Raw genomic sequence first — 23,182 nt, forward strand, 5'->3', positions numbered from 1 at the left:
AAAAAGTTAAGCTATTGATGTAAGATCTTTTAAATTTATTATAATGAGATCTTTATTTTTAAATATAATATTTTTAAAGCTATACATTTCTCTTTATATACTGTTTTAGCTGCATCCCATAAGTTTGGTACATTGTGTTTTTGTTTTCATTTATCTTAAATTATCTTCTAATTTTAAATCAGAGTTTTTATTTTTCTTTGTGATTCTTTTTCTTGTAATTTCTTCTTTAACCCATTGATTAATTAGCAGTATGTTGCTTAATTTCTACATATTTGTAAATTTCCCAAATTTCTTCCTATTATTGATTTCTAATTCCATTCTGTTGTGACTGGAGAACATACTTTGTATAATTTTAATCCTTTTAAACTTATTAAGACTCTTGTATGTCCTAGAATAAGGAATATCCTAGAGAATGTTTTGTGTGCACTTGAGAAGAATATGTATTCCTTAGTTTTTGGATGGAGTGTTCTGTAGATGTTTGTTAGGTCTAATTGGCTTATAGTGTTATTTAAGGATACTATTTCCTTATTGATCTTCTCTCTAATTCTATCCATTATTGAAGTTGTGCATTGAGGTCTCCAGCTATTATTGTTGAATTATCTATTTTTTCCCTTTAATTCCATTGTGTATTTGAAGGGCTGTATTGTTAGACACATATATGTGTATGTCTTTCTGATGGATTGATTTTTTTAATGTTATTAGAAAACATCCTTTACCATGAATAACAATTTTTGTCTTAAAGTCCATTTTATGGACTTTGTGAGTATAGCCATTCCTTTTCTGTTTTGGTTACTGTCACATGGTTTACTTTTCTTATCCTTTTACTCTCAATGTGTTTGTGTCTTTAAATTATGTCTCTTATGGCCTGCATATAGTTGGATCATGCATTTTTATTCATTTGTCAGTCTCTGCTTTTGATTTGAGTGTTTAAGCCATTTACATTTAATGCAATTACTGATAAGGTTTACACCAGCTATTTTGCCATTTGGTTTTTTTATATGTCTATGTCTTTGTTTCTTTATTCCTCCATTAATGTCTTCTTTTGTATTATATAGATATTTTCTATTGTATCATTTTAATTTTCTTATCATTTTTTCTGCTATTACTTCTTGCCCCCAGGGATGACAATTAACATCTTAATTTATATCTATCTAGTTTGGAGTAATACTAACTTAATTTCAATAGTATACAAAAACTTTGATCTTGTATAGCTCCATTTTCTCCCCCACTTCTTTGTGTTATTATTATCATAAAATCACATCTCTAAACATTACATGTCCATTAATACAGTTTTTTTATTGCTCTATGCAGTTGTCTTTTAAATATAGGAGAAGAAAAGAACTGCAAATGAAAAATACATTTATACTGTATTTTATATTTACTTATGTAGTTAAATTTGCTAGGGTTCTTTTTTTTTTAACATCTTTATTGGAGTGTAATTGCTTTATATTGTTGTGTTAGTTTCTGCTGTATAACAAGGTGAATCAGCTATACATATATATATATATATATATATATATATCCCCATATCCCCTCCCTCTTACTTCTCCCTCCCACCCACCCTATCCCACCCCTCTAGGTGGTCACAAAACACCGAGCTGATCTCCCTGTGCTATGAGGCTGCTTCCCACTAGCTATCTATTTTACATTTGGTAGTGTATATATGTCAATGCCACTCTCTCACTTCATCCCATTTGCTAGGTTTTTTTACTTTTTTGTGTAGATTCCTGTTTGTAGTGTCCTTTCATCTCAACCAGAAGGACTTCCTTTACTGTTTCTTATAGGACTACAAATTCTCTCAGATTTTGTTAGTGTGGGACTGTCTTAAGCTTTTCTTTGTTTTGAAAGGATCATTTTGCTGGATATTACATTCTTGGTTAGAAGTGTTTTTCTTTCAGCACTTTGAAAATGCCATCTCACTGCCACCTAGCTTCCATCATTTCTGATGAGCAATCAGCTGTAATTCTTATTAAATATTTCTTGTAAGTGATGAGTCACCACTCTTGCTGCTTTGAAAGTTCTCTCTTTGTCTTTGTCTTTTGATAGCTTGATTATGATGTATCTACTATGGTTTTCTTTGAGTTTATCCTACTTGTAGTTTGTTGAGGTACTTAGATATGCAGGTTAATTTTAGATGTGCAGGTTTGTCATCAAATTTGAGAAATTTCAGCCATTATTTCTTCAAATATTCTTTCTGTTCCTTTTTTTTTTTCCCTTTTTTCTCCCTTTGGAACTCTTGTTACGCATAGTTGGTATGTTTGATGGTATTCCAGTAGCTTCTGAGATCTTTTCATTATTCTTCATTTTTTATAATTTCTGCTCCTTACAGTAGATAAATCAGTTGGCCTGTCTTCATGTTCATTGATTCTTCTGCCAACTCAAATCCATTTTTGTGCTCTTCTAGTGAATTTTTCAGTTCAATATTGTACTTTTCAATTCCAGAATTTCTCTGCAGTTCTTTAATATTTTATATATTTTTATTGTTATTATATATTTAGTGAGATATTATTTCTCATACTTTCACATAACTCTTTAGGCATAATTTCCTTTATTTATCTGTAATAGTTGATTTAAAGTTTTTGTCTGGTAAATCTAAAACCTGGGCTTCCTAAGAGATGGTTTCTACTGACTGTTTTTCCTGTGTATGTGTCATATTTAGCTATTTATTGCATGTCTCATAATCCTTTTTTGCTGAAAACTGAACATTTTAAATAACATAATGACATAACTCTAGAGCTCACATCCCCCCTTTAGGGTTTGTTGTTATTAATATTTATTGTTGTAGCTGTTGCTGCTGCCTGTTTACTTGTTTAGTGACTTTCCTGAACAAATTCTATGAAGTCTCTATTCTTTGTCATGCATGGCCACTGAGGCCTCTACTCGGTTAACTTTGTAGTCAGTTATGATTGGATAGAGATATCCTTAAATGCCCTGAAACAGTACATCTCCTCTCCTTTGTTGAAAGGCTTTGTGTGCAAGTTGGGGGCATGCCTTCAGTGTTCCAGTAGTTTACAACCTTGTCTTAGCTTTTATTTCCTGCTTGTGCAGAGACTCAAGATCAACCTGGGGTGAGAGTTTTCAGATATTTCCTGGCCATGCTCACAGCTCTGCTGTTCTCTGTTCTTTTACGTGATGGTCAGTCAAGTGTGGCCATAATGGGGACACAGGAAAGTCTCAGGAAAACAAAATTTATTGTACTCACAAGTTCTATAAACAGGAAGCATGGAACGCCACACAGGATCATGTGAGGAATACCAGGTTTTGGTCAGGAGACAGAATTCAGAAGTGAGGGGAAAGTCTAGGTCAGAGCCTTTATTGGGGTTTTCTATGGAAAGGCAAGACAGGCCAGGGTAAATAGCCTAGGATTGAGTAGTTTAAATAACTCCAGTGAATTTTGGCCTATAGAGATGGTCTCTTGCTGCCAGTACCTGGCCCTGGGATGATTAAGGCCTCCTTGAGCTGCACATGCCAGATAGAGGATATATAGGTCTGGACTGGTTAGTTTGCACATCAAAGGCATGCTCCCTCCCAATCCTTTACTATATCCAAGAATTGGCTAGTCCCAGGAGGAGCAGTCTCTCCCCAGACAGAAAGATTCTTACAATGTCAAAACATCATAATATACAGAAAATTAAAAATATAAAAAATACACCTGCATATTCATGTGGCCTTCTAAATTCCCAGATAATGCAGACCTTTTCACAGCCTACTATAGATATCTTATTCCCCATTTTTTTCTTTTAATTTTTTTGGTCAGCCCCTCATTTGCCCTATTTTCCCTACCTTAGTCAACCGTGATATTAAACAATTGCTGCTGATTGTTGTCAATAAATGCCCTGGGGAAAGCCTATTTACAGTCAGTAAGCTCTGAGTTATACCAAATAAAGATGAGTCCCGCAAGTGAGGGCTTCTAGGGAGCTAATAGCCAGGTCAAATAGTAACAAATCTCTAGGAATAGGGATTTTTAAAAGAAGATCCAAACCTATTTTTCCCCCTCCAGTGCCTGCTAGGTTTATGGTTTTCACAGCTACTATAATTGTGAGTCTGTTGGTTTTTATGGCTACTGTGAAAATGGGGAGAGGAGAATGGGAATAGTGTGAGTTAAAATGCTAAAAAGCCTACTGTTCCTCCTGATATTCAGTGTTTTTCCTTGAATAAATTCTTCTCGTATTGTTGCAAGCTTTCAGTTAATTTCCAGAGTTCTGAAAATGTTGATTTTAAAAAATGTTGACAATGTTCTTATTACTTTTATAGAAGAGCAGATTTTTTGAGATCCTTACTCTGTCATTTGGGAAGTGCTCTTCACCAGACTTTTTTTTTTTTTTTTTAATAGTCTGGATGTGTTATTTTTAGAGCTATCACATCTTTCAGATGATTAAATTGATATAAGGAAAACAATATGGCTTTTTTTTTCAGTTTACATATTGTTTACATACTGTTGAATTAACCATTTCCAGGAATTACTCTGAACTTTATGATAACATACATTGAATTTGAGATATTAAAATTGATCTGCCCTTGGTCACAAAGTAACAGACATGAGATAATTTTTCACTATTTCTGTGCAACATGCATAGCTTCTCATCAATCTCTGCTACTAAAGATGAAAAATGGCCAGCCCCATAAAGCAGTTCTCCTTTATTCTTCAATGAGAGATGGACCCCCCCTTCCAATACAACCTTCCCCCATTTCCTCTTCCTAGGTAATATGTATTTACCAGCCTTCCAGAGATAATTGCTTTAGTTTTCCAGCTCAAACGAGGGACTTGAAAAGTGAATATATCAAGTAAGGTAGATAAAAAGGTAGGAAGTGCCAAGAAAAGTAAGTGGGGCAAAAAATATTGAGATAATTTAGATTTCTGTGGTATCTCTCAAATTATTCAGATCATTGCTTATTCCACTTATGTTTAAGGCTAAGTCTATGTAAAATCTCTCTCTCTCTTAACCAAGGGTATAACTTGGTCTTTCCAAATAGAAAAGTAGAAATACTTTTGAAAATGAATCAATCAAAATTTGAAATTATTGCGTTAGCTGAGTTTAAATGAAAACTTCTCTAGAAAACCCCATCATGGAATTGCCAATGAAAGCAGCAGGAGGTGCCAAGCTGTTTGAGAGGACCTCAGGCATATTTAGACTTATTTGGCATTGGTATTTGTTTCTAATCAGTCTGGGAAGTGGTGTAGTGGAAAATAAATCTGAGAGGAAGTGTGCCAGAACAACCAAGGGAGACTCTGGGAACAATCAAAGCAGGCTAAGCTGCATAGTTTCTGATATACCTTCAGGACACTCTGTACTCCTTCTCTGAGCTATCACTTAACAAATGAGGGGGCCTGTTTTCTTCCACTTCAGATTTTATGTTGGTTTGGAGATAGCTTATCTCCACCAGCATTTAAAATGCCTCATGTGCAAAAGCTGCAAGAGAGTGGTTATCACTGGGTTATTGTGTATCTGTGCATTGTCAAGGGGAAATTTCCCTAACTGTAGTAAAAGTTCCAAGGCTTGGGTTTGATGAAGGATATATGAACAATGATTTGAAGGGGGAATGAAGACCATTTACCAATATACTAGTCATGTGGCTGTTGGTCCTTTAAATTTTTCCCAGAAAAGATGCTTTTAATATTTTAAAAAATCATTTAAAATTGCTTTTAGAAGAACTGTTAAGATATCAGGTAGATTAATTTACCTAATAGTATCATCCAAAATTGCATAGGTTTTTTAGTTTTGTCCCAAAAATATAGATTTAAAAAGCTATAATTGTTTTGATATCTATGTACTGATACTGTCTGCTGTGTAGCAGAATGAAATGAGTCTGGGTCACACTTGGTTGAAAATATCATTCTATTTCTTCTTTACCATGACTCTTTGAACAAGTTATTTAACCTTCTGAATCTTAATTTCTCTTCTTTTAATGTGTCTGTTTTAAGGACTAAATTATATTAAATGAAAGTATTAGTATTAGTTTAGTTCTTGACATACAGTCGGCACTTTATAAAAGTTATTTTGAATCTGAATCTAATCTCTATCACTCTTCCCTCCTCATCTCCATGGACTATCTAAATGGCAAGTGGAACTCTTTTTCTAAATCATCTTTGTAATAGCAGGATTATTAAATGGCCTTATTTACCACCAATTTTGTTTAGGAAGCACACTTCTTCCTCCAGCCCTTTGAAAAAGTAAGAAGAGTAGAAATGCGCATATATCCAACCTATACTAAGTTTTGGGAGTTAAGAAGACAGATATTTATTGGCATCTAACTCATATTGTTGGCACATGCCTAGACCAGACCATGGTAGATTGTTCCATAAATATTCTGCTTATGACTGGCTCAGCTTCAGGCTCCTTGTACATTGCCGATGGGGGAGGAACATTCTTTCTACAAGCCCCAGCTTTCCATGTGGGAGAATTTCTATGACAGTAAAACCGGTGTTTTATTGCACCCTCTAGTGAGATATCCCTGGGTGTTTTATCCCATCCTCTCCCGCAGTGCTCCCAAAGTGACTGGTGACTTTGGAAAGAGGAATTTTGCATATATAGCCTAATTATGTCCTTTTCTATGGATTTTCCTACAGAGAGCACACATTCTGTCTTGCACTTCCATTCCAGACTCTACCCCTGTTGAGGAGGTTTACCGCCTTCAGCACTGCCTGTGACTGTTTAATGTGGGAATCCAGTATTAGGAAGCTCATGATTACTGAACACCTAAGCCACATTCCCTAACCATTAATAATGAAATGGGTATTTTTTTTCCTCCTGCCTAAGTCCTGCTTCTATCTCTCAATTATTTCTGAAGTTGGAAGAGGAAAAGATGATTTCATTTATTAGCTTTCTAAAACCCCAGTATACATTTAATCACATATCTGCCCATGTGCTAGCCTCTATATGTATAATGGTGGATTTCAGACTATCACCCTCAATCTATCTCTGTTATTTCCATATATTTCTAAGACGTTGCCTCAAAACGTCCATACTCTAGATGTAGCTGTCACTTGGTACCCAGTCTTTGTATTCTTATGTTCTAGCTCCTATGTATATAGAATTGCTCCCTGAGAAGGCTCATTATTGCCACTTTATGTTATGAGGACACTAGTTTACTCCAGGAAAAATATCTTCAGATGTGTCTCAAGCTGCAGTCCTTGAGTTGCCAACATGTCATAGGATTCCAGGCAGCAGTGGGAAGAATGGCTTCTTCCTCAATTCCATGCCTCAACTTTTGAAAAATTTAAGTCCCAGAGAACCTCTTCTTGGGTCCGATATCTTACAGAATCTTTCATGTCAAAGAGTTTAATCATTTTTGAACCCCACTTCACTAATCGTAGGGTCTTAAACATAAAACAAGAGTTCTACTGGGAACAGACATCATAGTACCCCTGCCACCTTCTCCTTTCTTAGTATTAGACTCGAACCACAAGCTCCCTTCTCATCTTCTACTTACAAATCAGAAGCGCCTACGTATATCACTTACTGCATATATGTACCTTGGGTGTGGGTGTTAGAGTGAGGGTTGATGAATGATACAACACATGAACTCCAATTTAGCCTATGTTAAACCATAGATTACGTATTTTACTTGTTACTTCTTTCCAGTGTTCCCACTAAACACTATTGGATGTCTGCTACTATTTTTGAAGACAAGTTGTATATGTCTGTATCTCTATAACCTGATATATATTTTTTAAAATGTATACAAAGAGGCACAATATGTCAGTAGTTTGATTTTCTATATTTACCATTTCTTAGCCAAGTGAATTTTGGTCAAAATTATTCTGTAAAAATAATAATATTCGTTCCATTAATAGGTAAGTAGAGAGCCACAAAACACATTCTTGCTCTCCTGGTTAGGTGCAGGTGTCTGGAGGCATCCCAAGCCTCAGGTTTTGCAATCCAAAAAGGATCAGAGACCTAAAATTGCCCCCCTTTTTTCCCTTTGACAGACTTCCTTTAATTCATGAAATTGGTTTCTTGTGAGTCTGAGAACTTGCTTTAAGGTGGGGTGTGTATGCACCCAGGAGTGAGAATGAGAGACATGAGCAGAGCAATGAAGAGACAGCGTGACCTAAATGTCTGGAAAGTAATTTCTAATCCTTGAGTTTCTCATTGGCATGAAAAATAGTTAAAATGACTATTATAGATTAGCCCTTCCCCAACTATTGGCTACATACAAATAAAGTAGTTTTCAAGTAAAATTAAAAACACAAGAGAAAAAAATCTCATCCTAAAGTATACCCACATTTTCCAATAGATTTTAAAATGACGACTAAAAGTATTCTGCAATTATTTGCATATTTTACATTGGAAATATGATGGAAAATGCAGTTGCTGGAAAACAAAATAAGGTGCAGAAATATGTTCTTTACCATGGATAAGTATTTATTTAGCCTTCTCTCTCCCTCTCTCTCCTTCTCTTTCTCTCTCACACTTTTTTTTGGCCTGGAATTTCAGTAGGGACAGTGAAAAGCTTATGGAAATGGAAGTCAGAATATCTCCAGTAATTGAGAGGGAGGAAAGGGCAAACACAAGTTGATAAATAGATTTTGAGGGATTCTCCAGTAAGGTATCACAAACCAAGTTAAAAGTATATCAACACACAATTGGTTTTATTACAGCTGGTGTTTGAACTAGTAAATATTAATTAAGCCCCTGTTATGAGCAAGCTATTTTACTGAGCACTATGGTAGACAGAAAGATGTTAAAACGCAGTCAATGTCTGTAAGGTCATAATCTAGAACAGTCGTTTATAAACCTTTGAATAAAGATAAGCATATAGGTTGTATTCTATTATACTATAGATGTATAAGAGTTATTTCAAAGTAGCACATTAGTAATTGACAAATAAATAGAAAAAATAGCAAATGCTTAAGAGGAGATATAAGGAAAAAAGATACCACTGCCTTCTGTAGTGAGTTAAGATAATTCTAATAATATCCACCATTACTCAGTACTTACCATGTGCCAGGCAATGTTCTAAGGACTTCACATGTGTTAACTCATTTTATTCATATGATAACCCTATGAGGTGGAAGTAATTACTATCATTCCATTTTGCACCTGAAGAAATTGAGGCCAGAGAGGTTGAGTAATTTGCCTAAGGCAGTGGAGGAGACAGAATTTCAACTCCGCTGTCTACCTCCAGAGACCATGTCCTTACTTACTGCTCAGGACTCTGTATGAAGGGTTTTAGTTGCTGATCCTTCAAATTCATGTGACCTGGATACACACAAGCAGTTTACTTCTAAAACAACTACGAATATGAAATGCATAGGACAAATCCTACATTATCTAAATTAGTTTTAAATGTACATTTTTGGAAAAAATCAGTGGCCAGCCAAGGTCATTTGGTCATTTATGACTATTGCCCATTCCTTTAGTCTCTGCGGGGGGTGGGGGGGATATACTTGGGTAATCTCTTGGGGTTGGATGGTGAGATCTTAGGAACAGCTCAACAACACAAGACAACCACTAAATTGTTAAACTTGAGCCAGGAATGAACATTTTACATTTCTTGAGGTGGATGGGAAGGAAAATGAGAAGGAAGAGAAAGTCAGTGAGAAGCACGGGCAGTTAGTGGGAAGATGAGAGGCTGGGAGAATAGATGAGGTGCCAGCTAGAGAAGGGACCAAGATAGGACCCCTAAATCCCATTCTTGTCAGAGAAATTTTGAAAAAGTATATCTGAAAGATGAATTGTAAAATTGGAGCTATGCCACACCCTTCTAGTCTTCTGAAATCTTTAATAAAACCTCCATTGCTCACACTTACCTGTGTATGATTTTTTAAAAGAAGGTAATATTTGTTTTAATTCTTTTGAAACCAGTAAAGTGTATGAGTTCACAATTTGGTTGACACAGTGAGACACCAAGACAGTGCATGTGGAAGCAGATAGAAGATGAAGGCAGAAGGGGATCGTGGGAACCTTTAACACTCCCACAAGTTGTGGGGCTGTGAGTTACAAGCAGCTTTAACTTAGAGCCATCCTTACTACAACTGCATATGTGGTGTTTTGTCTCAGATTTTTTTTTTTCTGTAGTGCCAGTCAAAACCCCTGCTTTAGCGTGGTTCTGAGAGAGCTAACACTAAAGTTGTTCTCATTTTTTAGTGAATTCCTTAAAGGTTGAAATGATCACTTTCCTGTCTCAGTTCTCCTTTATCAAAAAATTTCTCACAATTCTAGTCAGAATCGCCAAGCATCTTTTCAGGCTCCATTAGCATCTCTTTTCCTTTTAAATTCTGTATCTTTTTTTTGCATCTCACCCAACAAAAGGGAGTCCTAAGCAGCCTCATCTCTTTCTCTCAGATATGGTTAAGAGGCAAAAGCTTGTGCTGGGGCTCGAGGGCTTAGATTCAGGTTTTGGCTTCAGTTTCTACGTCTACAAAGTAGTGATCCGAGCTCTGCTCTGGTGAGGATTAAAAAAAATAGTGGGTAGCACTTTGTAAACTGTAAGTAGCTATAAAAATTTAGATATTATCTTAAAAGAAAAAGATAAATATTTTAGTCAAAACATTTTCTGGATTGGACAAAATAACCCATCTCTTTTCCCTCATAAATATTTTGGCATTGGAAAATGGATAGTGGGGGAAATCTTATCTCCTTGGTGAGTGAATTGACCTGGGCTTCAGTCTTTCACCCTTCTTTGAAGAAGGGTCAGAATCTTTAAATTTTTACTGAGGTGACTGAAAAAGTAAGTTGCAAAGTGGGGTGATGTGGAGTTCTGAGGAAGCATGAGGAAGCACAGCAGAAGACAACTGACGTTTGTTAAGAGTTAACAGCTTACACTAATTTTTGATTCTTTCTTTATTCTTTGCCCAATAAGATGTGATTTTATTTAAATGGATGTGAAAAGATTTATTTGGAAAAACTATGTTGTTCTAGTTGTAAGAATTTATGTGTCAGGAAATATTTATCCTTTTGGAAATTGGGTGTTAACAGCCATTGTTAGTCATAGAAATATTAGTGCGTGTAATATAATTAATCTGATTTATATATCTGCACAATTCTTTGAAATTCACAGAATTTTAAAAATAAATCTTTCTTTTCACATTTAGAAATCTTCTGACATCTTCAACTGCTCTGTGAAATCTACTATGCTGTAAGTAAAGCGATTTTTCATCTTTTGGGGAGAGAATGTCTTGTTCTGCATTTGTCACATATATGCATCATCATGCCTTCCAGTTTTAGACCAAATGGATAAATGTCACATATTTTAAAGTAAATATGCAAACAACTTTCAATTATTTGTTTTCTTTCTTCATGAAAGTTTTCTTATTGGAGGCATAATTTCAGAGGTGCTTCCATAGCACCTTTTAAAGTTTTTAGAATAAATTAACAAAGTAGATGTAACGATCATGTGAATAAATATTCGATACTTTGGGGTATGAATAGTGTACTTGTCAGGATGTAGGATGTATAGAAGCACTGTTCCTAACTAGTGAATTTGCAATTGAGGAATAACAACGTTGAAGGGAGATGGCAAAATCTGGTAGGATACATTTGTGGTTTAAATAAAGTTTTCTTTAAAAAGTTTTTTCACTTTGTAGAGATGTGAAAAGAAGGTTTCTTCTCTCCTAGCATAAAAGGGAAAATATTTAGACACATGGGTCCCAAGAGCCATTTATGCTCAAAATATTTGCTCAAAGCCATGTTCAAAATATCTCTGGCATTATGAGGTCCTGGAAAACTCAGAGCGTATTCTTCTGATTAGACCTGGGATGGTGTCCCGGTGGCCCTGTCATCCTTTCCTCTACCTGGCTGAGGCACACTCTGTACAGTATGTGCAGTGCTGTTTGGCTGCTGCTTCATCGCTAACTGAAGTCAGCGGCACATGTGGGCTGGCCTCAGGAGGCCTGAGCCCGTGGAACACTGTCTGAGTGGACTTTTCCACTCGATGTTTGGTTTGGCCTGGTCCACGCGTTGTCTTGCCAGTCCTGCAAACTCCTCTCAGAAGTCAGTCATCCCGGGATGGGAAATATTCCTCATGCTGTTGTGGGAGAACTCTGATCTTTCACTATAAACCTGGTGGGATGTCTGTTGGCCAGACCGAAGTATCCAGAAGCCAGATTTTTTTCCCTGCGAAGAACATGTCTGCAGTGGATGGTGTTTTTACTAGTAAAAGTATTTAAGGTTGTGCTGTGGGCCAGGTTTACCCACTTAAAAAATGAGAAACTCATAAATGTAGTACTAAAAACCCCTTCACTTAGAAATAATGGAGGCAATGACTATTCCAGTTCAGCGGCCAAAGTAAAACATAAGGTATGGTACAAGATGTGAACTTAGAAACAGATTGTGTGTTTAGGTCTATAGCCTTACAGAGTTAGCAACATGTTCTTCTATAAAATGAGCCTGACACATGGGTACACACAGCTGTGCCAAGGGCGTAGTGATCTTGGCACCAGCGTAAGGGCCTGTCTCACCCCTCAGCCCTCCTTCGCACCTGTGAGGATGGATTGCTTTTTATATTTCATCCCTGTGCCCAGATCTCTCATTCTTTTGATGCAGTTGTGTGTATGGCAAATGAAGTCCACAAGTTAAACTAACAGATATCTGTTTCCTTCTATCTGACATTGTACTGGGCATGTAACCTATTATGGTCCAAAGGAAGTACACAGAGCCTATGTGTACAGATCAATAAATTTTCACAGAGTGAACACACTCATATCACTACCACCCATGTCAAGAAATAGAACAATTGTTGGTACCCCAGGAACCCCTCTTGTGACTCTCACAGTCACTACCCACTCTTCCTCTCCATAAGTTATTTCCATTCATCCTCTTGAGGTTTATATAAATGGAATCATGCAGTATGATGATTTTTGGGGGTCTGGTTTTGTTCAAAATTAAGTTTCTGGAATGCACCCATTTTATTGTAAGTAGCAGTATTTTGTCATTTTTCATCATAGATAACCTTCCATTGTATGGATATAGCAAATTTTTTGGTCCACTCAACCCTAAATAGATTTTGGGTTGTTTCCAGTTTTGAGCTATTATAGTGCCACTGTGATCATGTCTGTATAGTTTTTTAATGAACATAGGTGTGCATTTCTGTTAGCTATCAAAGTAAAAGTAGAATTGTTGAGCCATATGATATGTGTTTTTCAGTTGTAGAAGACATTACTGAAAGTTTTCCAAAGTGGTGGTGTCACTTTGTGCTAATCATCAATGCATGAGAATTCCAGTTTCTCTACTATTGTCAATCTTCCTAATTTTAGCTATTCATAGTTGTGAAGTGGTATACTGTTGTATTTCTCTAATGACTAATATGGATGTATGATTTTTCATATGTTTAATGGTCATTTGTATGTGCCCCATCCTCTTTTTAATGATTTTTCAAGTTTTCTATGGGCTTAATCTTTTTCTTATTGATTTATAGGTGTTCTTTGGTTATTTGGAATCATTTCCTTTGTTGATTATATTTTCTTCCACTCTGTGCATTCCTACTATCATAATTGTGTCTTTTGATGCAGAAATGACTGTGTGTGTGTGTGTGTGTGTGTGTGTTTGCATACTGTATAGGAAATCCTTGTCTATTCCAAGGTTATGAATATATTCTTCTATATTATATTCTAGAAGCTTTACTCTTCTCTCTTTTATATTTATATCTACAGTCCATCTAGAATTGATTTTTGAACATGAAGTGAGATAGATGTTAAGATAATTTTTTTCCATATGGAAACCAATTGATTCAAAACCATATGTTGAGATGACATCCTTTCCTACACTGCTCTTCAGCATTACCTTGTCATAAATCAAATGTCTATATATGCATTTTTGAATTCTTGATTCTATTCCATTCATCTATTAGTCCCTCTTTTTTTGCCATTACTTCATTCTTTTAATTACTGTAGTTTTAGAATTTATGATTTCCTAAATTGTAGTTCTCTAAATTTGTTCTACCTCATTTTGCATGAGCTGTTTTTGTCCTTTTGAATTTTCATATGTATGTTAGAACCAGCTTGCCAGTTTTCACAAATAAAACTTGCTGAGATAATTTTTTGGATTTCATTACATTTAGATCAATTTGGAAAGAATGGACATCTGTACAAAATTGACTTTCAATCCATGAACATGAATTATTCCTTCACTTATTTGATCTTCTTTACTTTCTCTTAATAACATTTTTTTTCATTTTTCTACAAAGTCACACATATTTTGTTAGATTTATTCCTGGGTATTTGTTGTTTTTTGATGATTGTCATAGATTGGGTCTTTCAGAAGCAGATGAGAAAAAGTTTAGTGTACAGACTATTTATAAGGGATCAATCCCTGTGGAAGGGAGGAAAAGGAAGCAAAAGTGGGCAGAGAAAGAAGTCAAACTGCAATGCAAGCCTGGAAAAGCCTTGGTTAACCCCACAAGGTGTGGGGAGCAGATACAGCCCATCACAGATATCTCTGGAGGGGCAGAAATTGTCAGACCTTTATACCCTGGCAGCAATCAGTCATTGGGTGTGGACTACCCCAGAAAGGGGTACTCTTGTGTGAGGTAGCTCTTTGCAGCTGAGGCACCCTTGAAGGAGCCCACAGAACTTCAAGAATCTGGAATAATAAACCCTTCTTTGGAGCAGGATCTGGGTGGTACATCTCTGTGTCCATCTCAGTCTACTCCCTGTGGTGTGTCCATCACAGACTACTTCTTATGTTGCTCAGATCCACTTCTTCAAGTACATTCTGGCAGCAGCTCCACCAGAATCTGATGACCTGTCTCCCTGGAGAAACTTAGAAGAGGAAGGCTCATAGGAAGACCTATAGCCCCCATCACTGCAGATTGTGTGGGGCTGCAACTGATTCTCATTGTCTCCCTCTTCCATTATCCATCTTAGATTTCCCTCAAACTTAGTACTACCCCAGCTCATCTTAATGAATTATCCTGAGGAGGCTGAGTTCCTAGTCTCCATGCTCTTGTCAGGCTGAAGTCTTTATACTTGTCACAACTAGGCAAGAGAATCCCAGAGATGACCAAAAGTACCCATGTCGCCATAACTGTAAAATAGCAATGCTACCTCTTTCTTATGCTCAGGGCCAATTATTCCTGTTAAGGTGGTGATTCTTCTTGTCTGCTAGTCCCTGGTGGTGCTATAGCTTGGAGTTGAAAGGAACTATTGTTTTGTTCTGTGGTGAAAGTGTGCTCTCTTTAGAGATCAGGACCTCTAACCCTACAGAGCTCTGAGCTTTGGGGATGGGAATTCCAAAGTCCTTCAGTGGGTCATGGAGAGTGATGATAAGCAGACCATCACATGCCCTGGTTCCCATGCTCATGTATTCTTCCTATTAGGTGCACGTTACCACCAACAGTTCTTTAGTTCAGTATATACACTGCTTCACAGAGGAGGGAATTCTGTCCTCATGGTGGATTGCCTCTAAACTGGCACATTGACTGTGACTTTCAGCAGCAACAAGAGTTTTTTTGGTGGTGTAATATGTAATCCTAACTTTCTGTTGTCAGGGTCCACTCTTGTACCGCCTTTGATGTCAAAACGGGTCATTTGTTCTGATGCAATATTATGTAGGTCCCATGTGGTGGAGCAAATACTCTATAAGCGTTTACATAGTGGTGCTAGCTGAGGCTTGAAGTGCAGGAAAAACAAACCCATACCTAGAATATGTATGTATTTCTCTGAAATCAAGTCATTGGCCTTTTCAGGAAGTAAGAAGCCCATTTAGTAAACTTGGCCCCATACGGTGGAACTTGGCAGAACTCCTTGAGGAATAATGCCCTACTGGGGCTTAACCTTGGCCTCTGCTGCTCTGAGGTTGGGCATTCAGTGGCAGCAGTAGCTAAGTCAGCCCCAGTCAGTGGGAGCTCACACAGTTGGGCCTCCATATCTTTCGTCTCAGCCACTCCATTCATGTGCCTGTTGTGGCTTTGTGGTGACATCACTGACACTGGCTGGTGTCACCAGACTAGGTCATTTTTTGTAGTTGGCTGTTTCATGCCTCTCCTGCAGTGGATGCTCTTTGATATGCTTTAACATGTGACACAAAGGTCTTCACACTTTGTGCTCGCTCCCATACGTGCATCCACATGTCTCTACCCCAGACCTCCTTGTCTCTATCTTCCAATCTTTCTGCGTTTAGGCCCCAGTTGGACAGGCTATTCTCCATCCATGAGTTTATATACATTCTAACCTGGGACTATTTCTTCACACAAAGAGGATGGCTAGTTGCTCTGCCCAGATATCCAACGATTGAGAGGATTTTTCCTTGCACTGTCGTTTAAGGATGCTTCTGAATAAGACTAGTGAAACTATTGTTCATGTTTGCCTTGCATTACATACTGAGCTGATTCAGCTATAAAGCTTGCTTGTGTCTTTTCTTTCTCTTTCAGATGGTAATAAGAAGTCCTCTATGTGATCATAGGTCTGAGCTAAAGGAGGTGCACAGGAACAATATTGGTGAGTGACGCTGGGATCTGGGCTCTTTCTGTAACTTCCTTATGCAATCTGGTTCTGCTAGTGCTGGATCCAGGATATACCATTTCCATCTTGTGATGGACTATTTCTGAGTCTGCCTGTCCTTATGACTTACCAGGTCTGACAGAGCCCAGCTCATGATGTGCATTTCCAGATCCATGATCAGGCATTTAGTCTCTACCAGAGATCAATAAAATTCTAGGATTCCCCCTGCCCCACAATGGTGTATAATTCTACTGAAGATGGTATGGATTTGCTCCAGAAAATCAGAGGACTACATTCTGGGGGCTTGCTATAAGCTCCATGTTTCACGTGGCATCTTTTCCCAACATTGGTATTTCTAATACCATAGCATCTACTGAATCATATGGTTCAAGGGGCAGAACTGCTTGCACCCCAGCTTAGACCTGCTGCAGAGCCTTTGGTGCTCTGGGTCCCTCTCAAAGCTTGAAACATTACATGTCACCTAGTATAGTCAAAGTAGTGTCACCAGGTGTGGAATATGCTCCTTCGGGAACCAGGAAAGGTTATCAGGCATTGTGCTTTCTTCTTTGTGATGAGAGACACAAGATGCAATAATTTGTCTTTTACTTTGGAGGGGACTTCCTGACATGCCTCTAATCTCTGAATTCAAAAACTTTACTGCTCTGGAAGGCCCAGATCCTTATCCCAAGTGTCCTGGTCTCATTCGCTCCTCCCCCTGCCCATAGTAAGAGCACTGATCTTGGCATAACAGACCTAACATGTTTGGGTATTTAATTTTCTCTGGAATTTGGCTGCTCTAACTCCTAAATCCTGGTCCTGGTCCTGATCTTTCTTTGCCATTTGCCTGCAGAAGATGAGACATTCTTTTTGAGCTACCAAGGACGTCTGGTGTTTTTCACACTTACCTTTCAGTTGCCTGTTCATCCCTTGGATGTTTTCATTATTATTATTTTTTAGGGTGTCAATGACATGCAGCAATAGCCATCTAATCCCATTGCCCTTATAGGTACTATTTCATTTGTTACTTCTCAAAACCCTGATGTTTGCATTAGGTAGTGCATTCTTCTCCACTGGCACACTACCCCAGTGATCACCTGTTATAGTTTTAACAGTTGGACCAGCACCTATGTCAATGGAAGCTTTTGCTACTTCCAGTCATGGGGTCCTCAATACCTGCTGAGCAGCAGGTGATTCAGCACTAACACCTCATCTTATTGCCTACTTTCTAGGACTTTCCTGGTACCAATTGTTGCAGGTTGGTATGAGTGGATGCCAAGATGGAGTTTGGCATATAGGTTTTTTTTCCTTTTTTTTTGAAGTACAGTTGATTTACAATGATGTATTAATTTCTGCTGTATTGCAAAATGACTCAGTTATACTAATACGTTCTTTTTCATATTCTTTTCCATTGTGGTTTATCACAGGATATTGAATATTGTTCCCTATGCTATACAGTAGGACCTTGTTTATCCATCCTATATATAAGAGCTTGCGTCTGCTATTTGGGATTAGCAGATGCATATAGGTTATTTATTAGTGGTGAACATCTGTGGAAGAGAGGGAGAGGAAGCACGATTGGGTAGAGGGAGAAGTCAAACTTTAACATAGCTCTGACAAAGCCTTGGCCAAACCCAAAGGGACCTGTGAGTAAATACATCTCATCACAGTTGCCCCTGGGTGGTGATCAATTATTGGATATGGATTGCCTCAGGAAAGGCGTGCTCTTGAGCAAGATGGCTCCTTGTCAACAAGGAAAATTCTCGAGAGGCTGGGATAGGAAGCTCTCATCTTCTGACAGTACTGCTGGTGGCTGGTTTAATAAGATTTTCATTAAGAGGGGTCCTAATGGCTTGCATCCCGTTTACCACACTGTTTTTAATAAATAGTACCATTAAAATTTTTTTCATTTTTGAATTGTTGATTGTATATAGAAATACAATTGATTTTTAAATATATTCTTTGTACCTAGCAACCCTGCTAAATTTACTTGTTTATGCTAATAACAAGTTTTTATGTGGATTCTTCTTGTTTTTTTCTATTATTTATTTCAAGTGCTAAGAAATGTTTATAAAAATTGACTGTACACTGAGCCACTTATTGTCAGTACATTTCAAAGGATTGAAATCATACAAAGTGTGTTCTCTGGTCACAGTTAAATTAATCTAGACATCATTAAAAACATTCCTAAGTGTCTGGAAGTTAAGGAATACACTTACTGATAACATATGGATCAATTAAGAAGTCAAGATGAAAGTTAGAAGATATTTTGAAGTGTATGCTAATAAAAATAAGACGCATTAAAACATGTGGGACAAAGCTAAAGAGGCAAATTTATAGCCCCAATTGCATACATTAGAAAGAAGGGTGTTGTGGGCCGGTTTCAGCCTATCAGTAATAAATGTGTGGTTGAACCCGCTCTTGCAGTTCTTGTTATAATTGCAAGATTCCCGCCAGCGATAACCATCAGGAAACTTTGTAAAAATAAAGGTTTATTACTTACAAGACCTGGAAATTACACTGCACATCTGGGTCCACACAGCAAGGTCATGCATAGAGAGAGAGACTACAGGGGCCTGGGGTTCTACTTTCATTGGGATTAAGGATGGGGGCCTAAGGGTTTCACGGACTCACTCTTTATTGGTGAATTTAAAACATAAGAGCCGAAATTTTAAGAGCTGGAAGAGAAAAAACCAAGTAGAAATCAACCAAGATCTCTAAAACAAAGACAGCTCCATGTGGGGAGACATCCTGGCTCTATCTAGTGTGTGCCTGGCAATGTGTTTATTTGAGATAGCGGTCTTTGAAGTGAATGCCTTTTTGAAGTGGATGCATCTGCAATCTAAGTTTAAGTCAGGCACTTGCATTACAAAAAACAAACAAACAAAAACAAAAAAACACAATTTTCAGGGCTTACACTACAAAAGGCCAACATTAATGATCTAAACATCCATCTCAACAAATTAGAAATAGAAAATTTAATCTAAATAGAATAGAAGGAAATAAATATTAGTAAATACAACAGTATTTCTGCTATTGTTTTAGTGGTTGCTATAGAGATTACATATATCCTTGACAAAGTAAATCTACTATAAAGTAGTGTTTTTATCACCATGTCAGGACCATGCATCTCTAGCCTTTCTTTTGTGCTTTGAGGACACATATTTTAAACCCCAAGAAATTCATGTCATTGTTTTATAAGTAAATAATCATTTAGATTTATCCATATATTTATTTTTTCTATTGTTATTCATTTGTCTCTCAATTTCCATGCTTTTATCTGGGATATTTTTTCTTCTGCCTGAAGAATTCTTTTTAGTAGATTTTTACCTTTACTTTATTTTCCTTTTTGAAAATTGTTTTCCTCAGGTGTAGAATTTTAGGTCAGCAGATACTTTTCAGCCCTTCAAACATGGCATTCTATTGTCTTATGGTTTTCATTGTTCCTATTGAAAGTCAGCCCTATTCTTTGAAGGTACTGAATCTTTCTTCTCTAGCACCTTAAAAAATTTTTCTTTTCGTCTTTGTCTTTCAGCAGTATTACTATGACTTTTATTTAGCCTGCTTGGGCTTCATAGAGCTTCTTGGATTTGTGGATTAATGTCATTATTGTTTTTGTAATATCCTCAGTCAATATCATGTAAGATACTCATTTTGTCTCACTATCTCCTCTCCTTCTAGGTCTTCAATAACTCATCTGCTAGGTCTTTTATACAACTTTTTTTCCATCATTTTCCCCTTCTGTTCTTTAGTCTGGGTGCTTTCAATTGACCTAACTTCCCATTCTAAAACTCTTGTCTCCTATTTAATCTGTCTATACATTTCTTAATTTTACTAATTGTTTTTTTCAATCTAGAATTTTTAATGAATTTCAGTTTCTGGTCAATTTGTCCATCTTCCCATCTATTTTCTGAAAACATTAATCACAGTTATTTTAACATCCTTGTATAAGAACTCCAAAGTCTGCATCATCTGAAGTCTGTTTCTTTTTTTTTTTTTAATTTTTTCTCAATTTCTGAGCATTTAACTCTCTCTTGGCATGCCTAAGAATTAAAAAAATTAAATACCAGATATTGGCATGAAAAATTACAGAGATAATTTGTGAAGTTCTGCTTGATGTTATCTTTGTCCAGAGAGGATTTAATATTAATTTACTTAGAGCAGGAACAGATCACCTTTACCAGGTCTTGAACTGAGCTGGATCAATGCTGGATTTTTATGTGAGCTCTGCCCCTTAATCCTAAAGTCTGGTCATTTCAAAGTCTTTTCTGGAGGTCTGGGGTGTTTATCCGTGCCATCTTCTTTGAGGGCCTCTGAACTCCAATTTTTGTCTCCCCAGTCTCATTAGATTGTTCAAAACTCAACTCAGATTCTCAGTGTTTTGGCCACTGTTTTCTGCTTTTTTTCTCAACCTCTTAATCCTGCCCTTTTTATAGCCTAACAAATATCTTGAAGGGAAAAGCACCACAGTGTACTTCCACTTCTCCCCAATATCTTGAATACTTAAATTATTCTATCTTTAAACACATCCATTTCTTATTCTCAGCAACTTTTAAAATTGTTTCAGACTAACCCTGTGAAAATACTGCTCTTCAACAAGCCACTCCACCAACGTCAGGAGCAGGAAATTCCAGAGGTTTTTTCAGTGAGAGGAATGTACTAGGTTTATTGTTGTATTCCCAATACCTTCCTCAATACCTGATACATGAAGGTGCTTACAAATTTTTTCAGTGAATGAAAATGTGCAGGAGAAGCATAAATCAGGCCCATATTCAGGGGATATTTTTCATCTAATGAGATAGCTAAGACTTAGTCAAAAATTCTTTAATGCTTAGATTAATTCCAACATATTTAATATATAGACTCTTTCTTTATAACTTGAATTCTCTTTTATCTTTTTCCCCCTCTGTAAAACATTTGGAACCTATTCTACAATTTATCCCTTAGTGTTATATTGTCTTAATAGTATGTTTGATGTTATAAGCTGGGCGATGTATTTGTCATCTTAGCATAAGGTAAGCTCTAGAAGACAGGCCCTGTTGTATTTCTGCTACATTCTTCAAGGTATCCCAAGCAATGCTAAACACCTTGGTGACATTGATAATTCCTTCTTTAAAGTAATTAAAATTAAAATACTATATTCTAAGCTTGAAGGATTCAAATAATGTGTATTGCAATGCATATTTTTTAAATTAAAAAAAATTTTTGGATGTGTATATTTTTGATGTGCAGTAGATTTTGATGTGTAGTGGTTTTCAGTAGGCAGCATTCAGAGCGCTATGTGTATGAACAAGTGTCCCAGTACTCCATCAGTGTCATTCATATTTGCCACCATGGCCTCATGAGAGGAGGACAGAATCATTGTGATTAAAAAGTAAGGAGATCTGTTTATTGCGTGCTTGATATGACAGATACCATGATTATTATTTTAATAGATTGCCTCATTTAATCTCCATAATAACCCAATTCAAAGACACTATTGTTATCCCAATTTTTAGAGGAAACTGAGGCAGAAAAAGGTTGTTACCTTCCCAAGGTTATAGAGCTAGCAAGTAGAAGAACTCGGAGAGTGATTGTGATAGCATGTGGCCTTAACAAAAGATGTTACATGGTTTTACTCTCCACTTTGAATTCTCCAGTTCCTGGTCCTGATAATGAAGGAGAAGGAGGGAGAGATGTATGATTCAGTTTACTGTCTCATTGCCCTCATCACAGCAACACTGAGAGGAAGGGAATGAATTCTTATTTGAAAGTTTTCTTTCACCCTAGGTATATATAATTATCTGTAGGAAAAGATGTTTTAAAATAAGCATGAGAATTTGGTTCAACAATGTGTTTCTTTCATATTCTGTGTTCTCTTGTTTCTTAATTTTTCACAGGAAAATTTTACCATACTCAAGAAATATATACACAATGTTGAAAGTACCAAAGAAGAACCCTAAAAGTATTAAATGGCATAAAGTCTATAAGGACAGACTAAAACATTAGGCTTCTTTAGTTGGGAAGAATAAATGCTAAGTGGATGTCCTCAAAGTCTAGAAAATCACGGAGGTTATTTTTTGGATAAAAAAAGAACAGAATATATGAAAGAATAATGTTTGTAATATCTGAACTGTTTATAGGGAGGAAAATCATGGGTTTCATAGGGAAGAATTAAGAACCAGTTAGCCAGATGGAGGTGACAGAGAAGTTCATTTTCACAGAAATTCAAAATTGGAAAAATGAAGATTGTGATGTGCTTTGTTTTTATTGGATTAATTATGAGAAGAGAGGAGAGAGGGTGAGGGACATCTCTGTTTCAGAATTACAGAGATTAATAATATTCTGAGGATAACTGGCAACTTAACAGATAAAGTTACTGGACACATAATTTGGGTGTTGCAACTGGAAAAAGGTTTTTTTGTGTGCTCCAAACAGGGTAATGCATATCTTCATGATATTGCTGGTTATAAAGTCTAGGCATTTCAGGAGCATGGGTTGTAAGAGAATAGTCAGCGTTGGTCTGCTTAAGGTGGTATAACACTGGCCTTTCATTAAATCAAGTAATCGTCAATAGCAGATTAGGGCAGTGAAGAGGAACAGAAAACCATACTGAGGAGTTGTTAAGTCTTTTAAGTTTCCTTTATTCTGTATCTGAACATTAGTGTAAATTTTGCAAATGATTATATGTCAAAAGGAAGCTTTGGAATTTCACTTTAATGAAATTTACCGACAAACACACATTTTTTTTCAACATAGCTTTTGTAATTTTTTCCCAGAGCGCTGCATGAGACAAGTTCAAGCGTTACAGAATAATGGAGAGGG

At 36.7% G+C, this 23,182-nt stretch overlaps 1 protein-coding gene across 4 annotated transcripts in view; it reads left to right on the forward strand.

The window, feature by feature from the left end:
* The window catches only part of LOC309615688 (uncharacterized protein), a 426,392-nt gene that overhangs the window by 174,678 nt on the left and 228,532 nt on the right, over positions 1-23,182 (forward strand). For 3 of the 4 annotated variants that reach the window (XR_014236964.1, XR_014236965.1, XR_014236966.1), the window contains exons 3-4: positions 11,039-11,082; positions 16,312-16,378. Coding sequence is in view for 1 of the 4 variants with exons in the window: in XM_082365750.1 (XP_082221876.1) it covers positions 11,039-11,082 (44 nt within the window). In the remaining 3 variants the exon portion in view is untranslated. The remainder of the gene's footprint in view (positions 1-11,038; positions 11,083-16,311; positions 16,379-23,182) is intronic. The other variant, XM_082365750.1, reaches the window with a different exon arrangement.

The sequence above is a fragment of the Balaenoptera borealis genome (assembly GCF_965194805.1).
Source record: "Balaenoptera borealis genome assembly, chromosome: 18".
Classification (NCBI taxonomy): domain Eukaryota; kingdom Metazoa; phylum Chordata; class Mammalia; order Artiodactyla; family Balaenopteridae; genus Balaenoptera; species Balaenoptera borealis.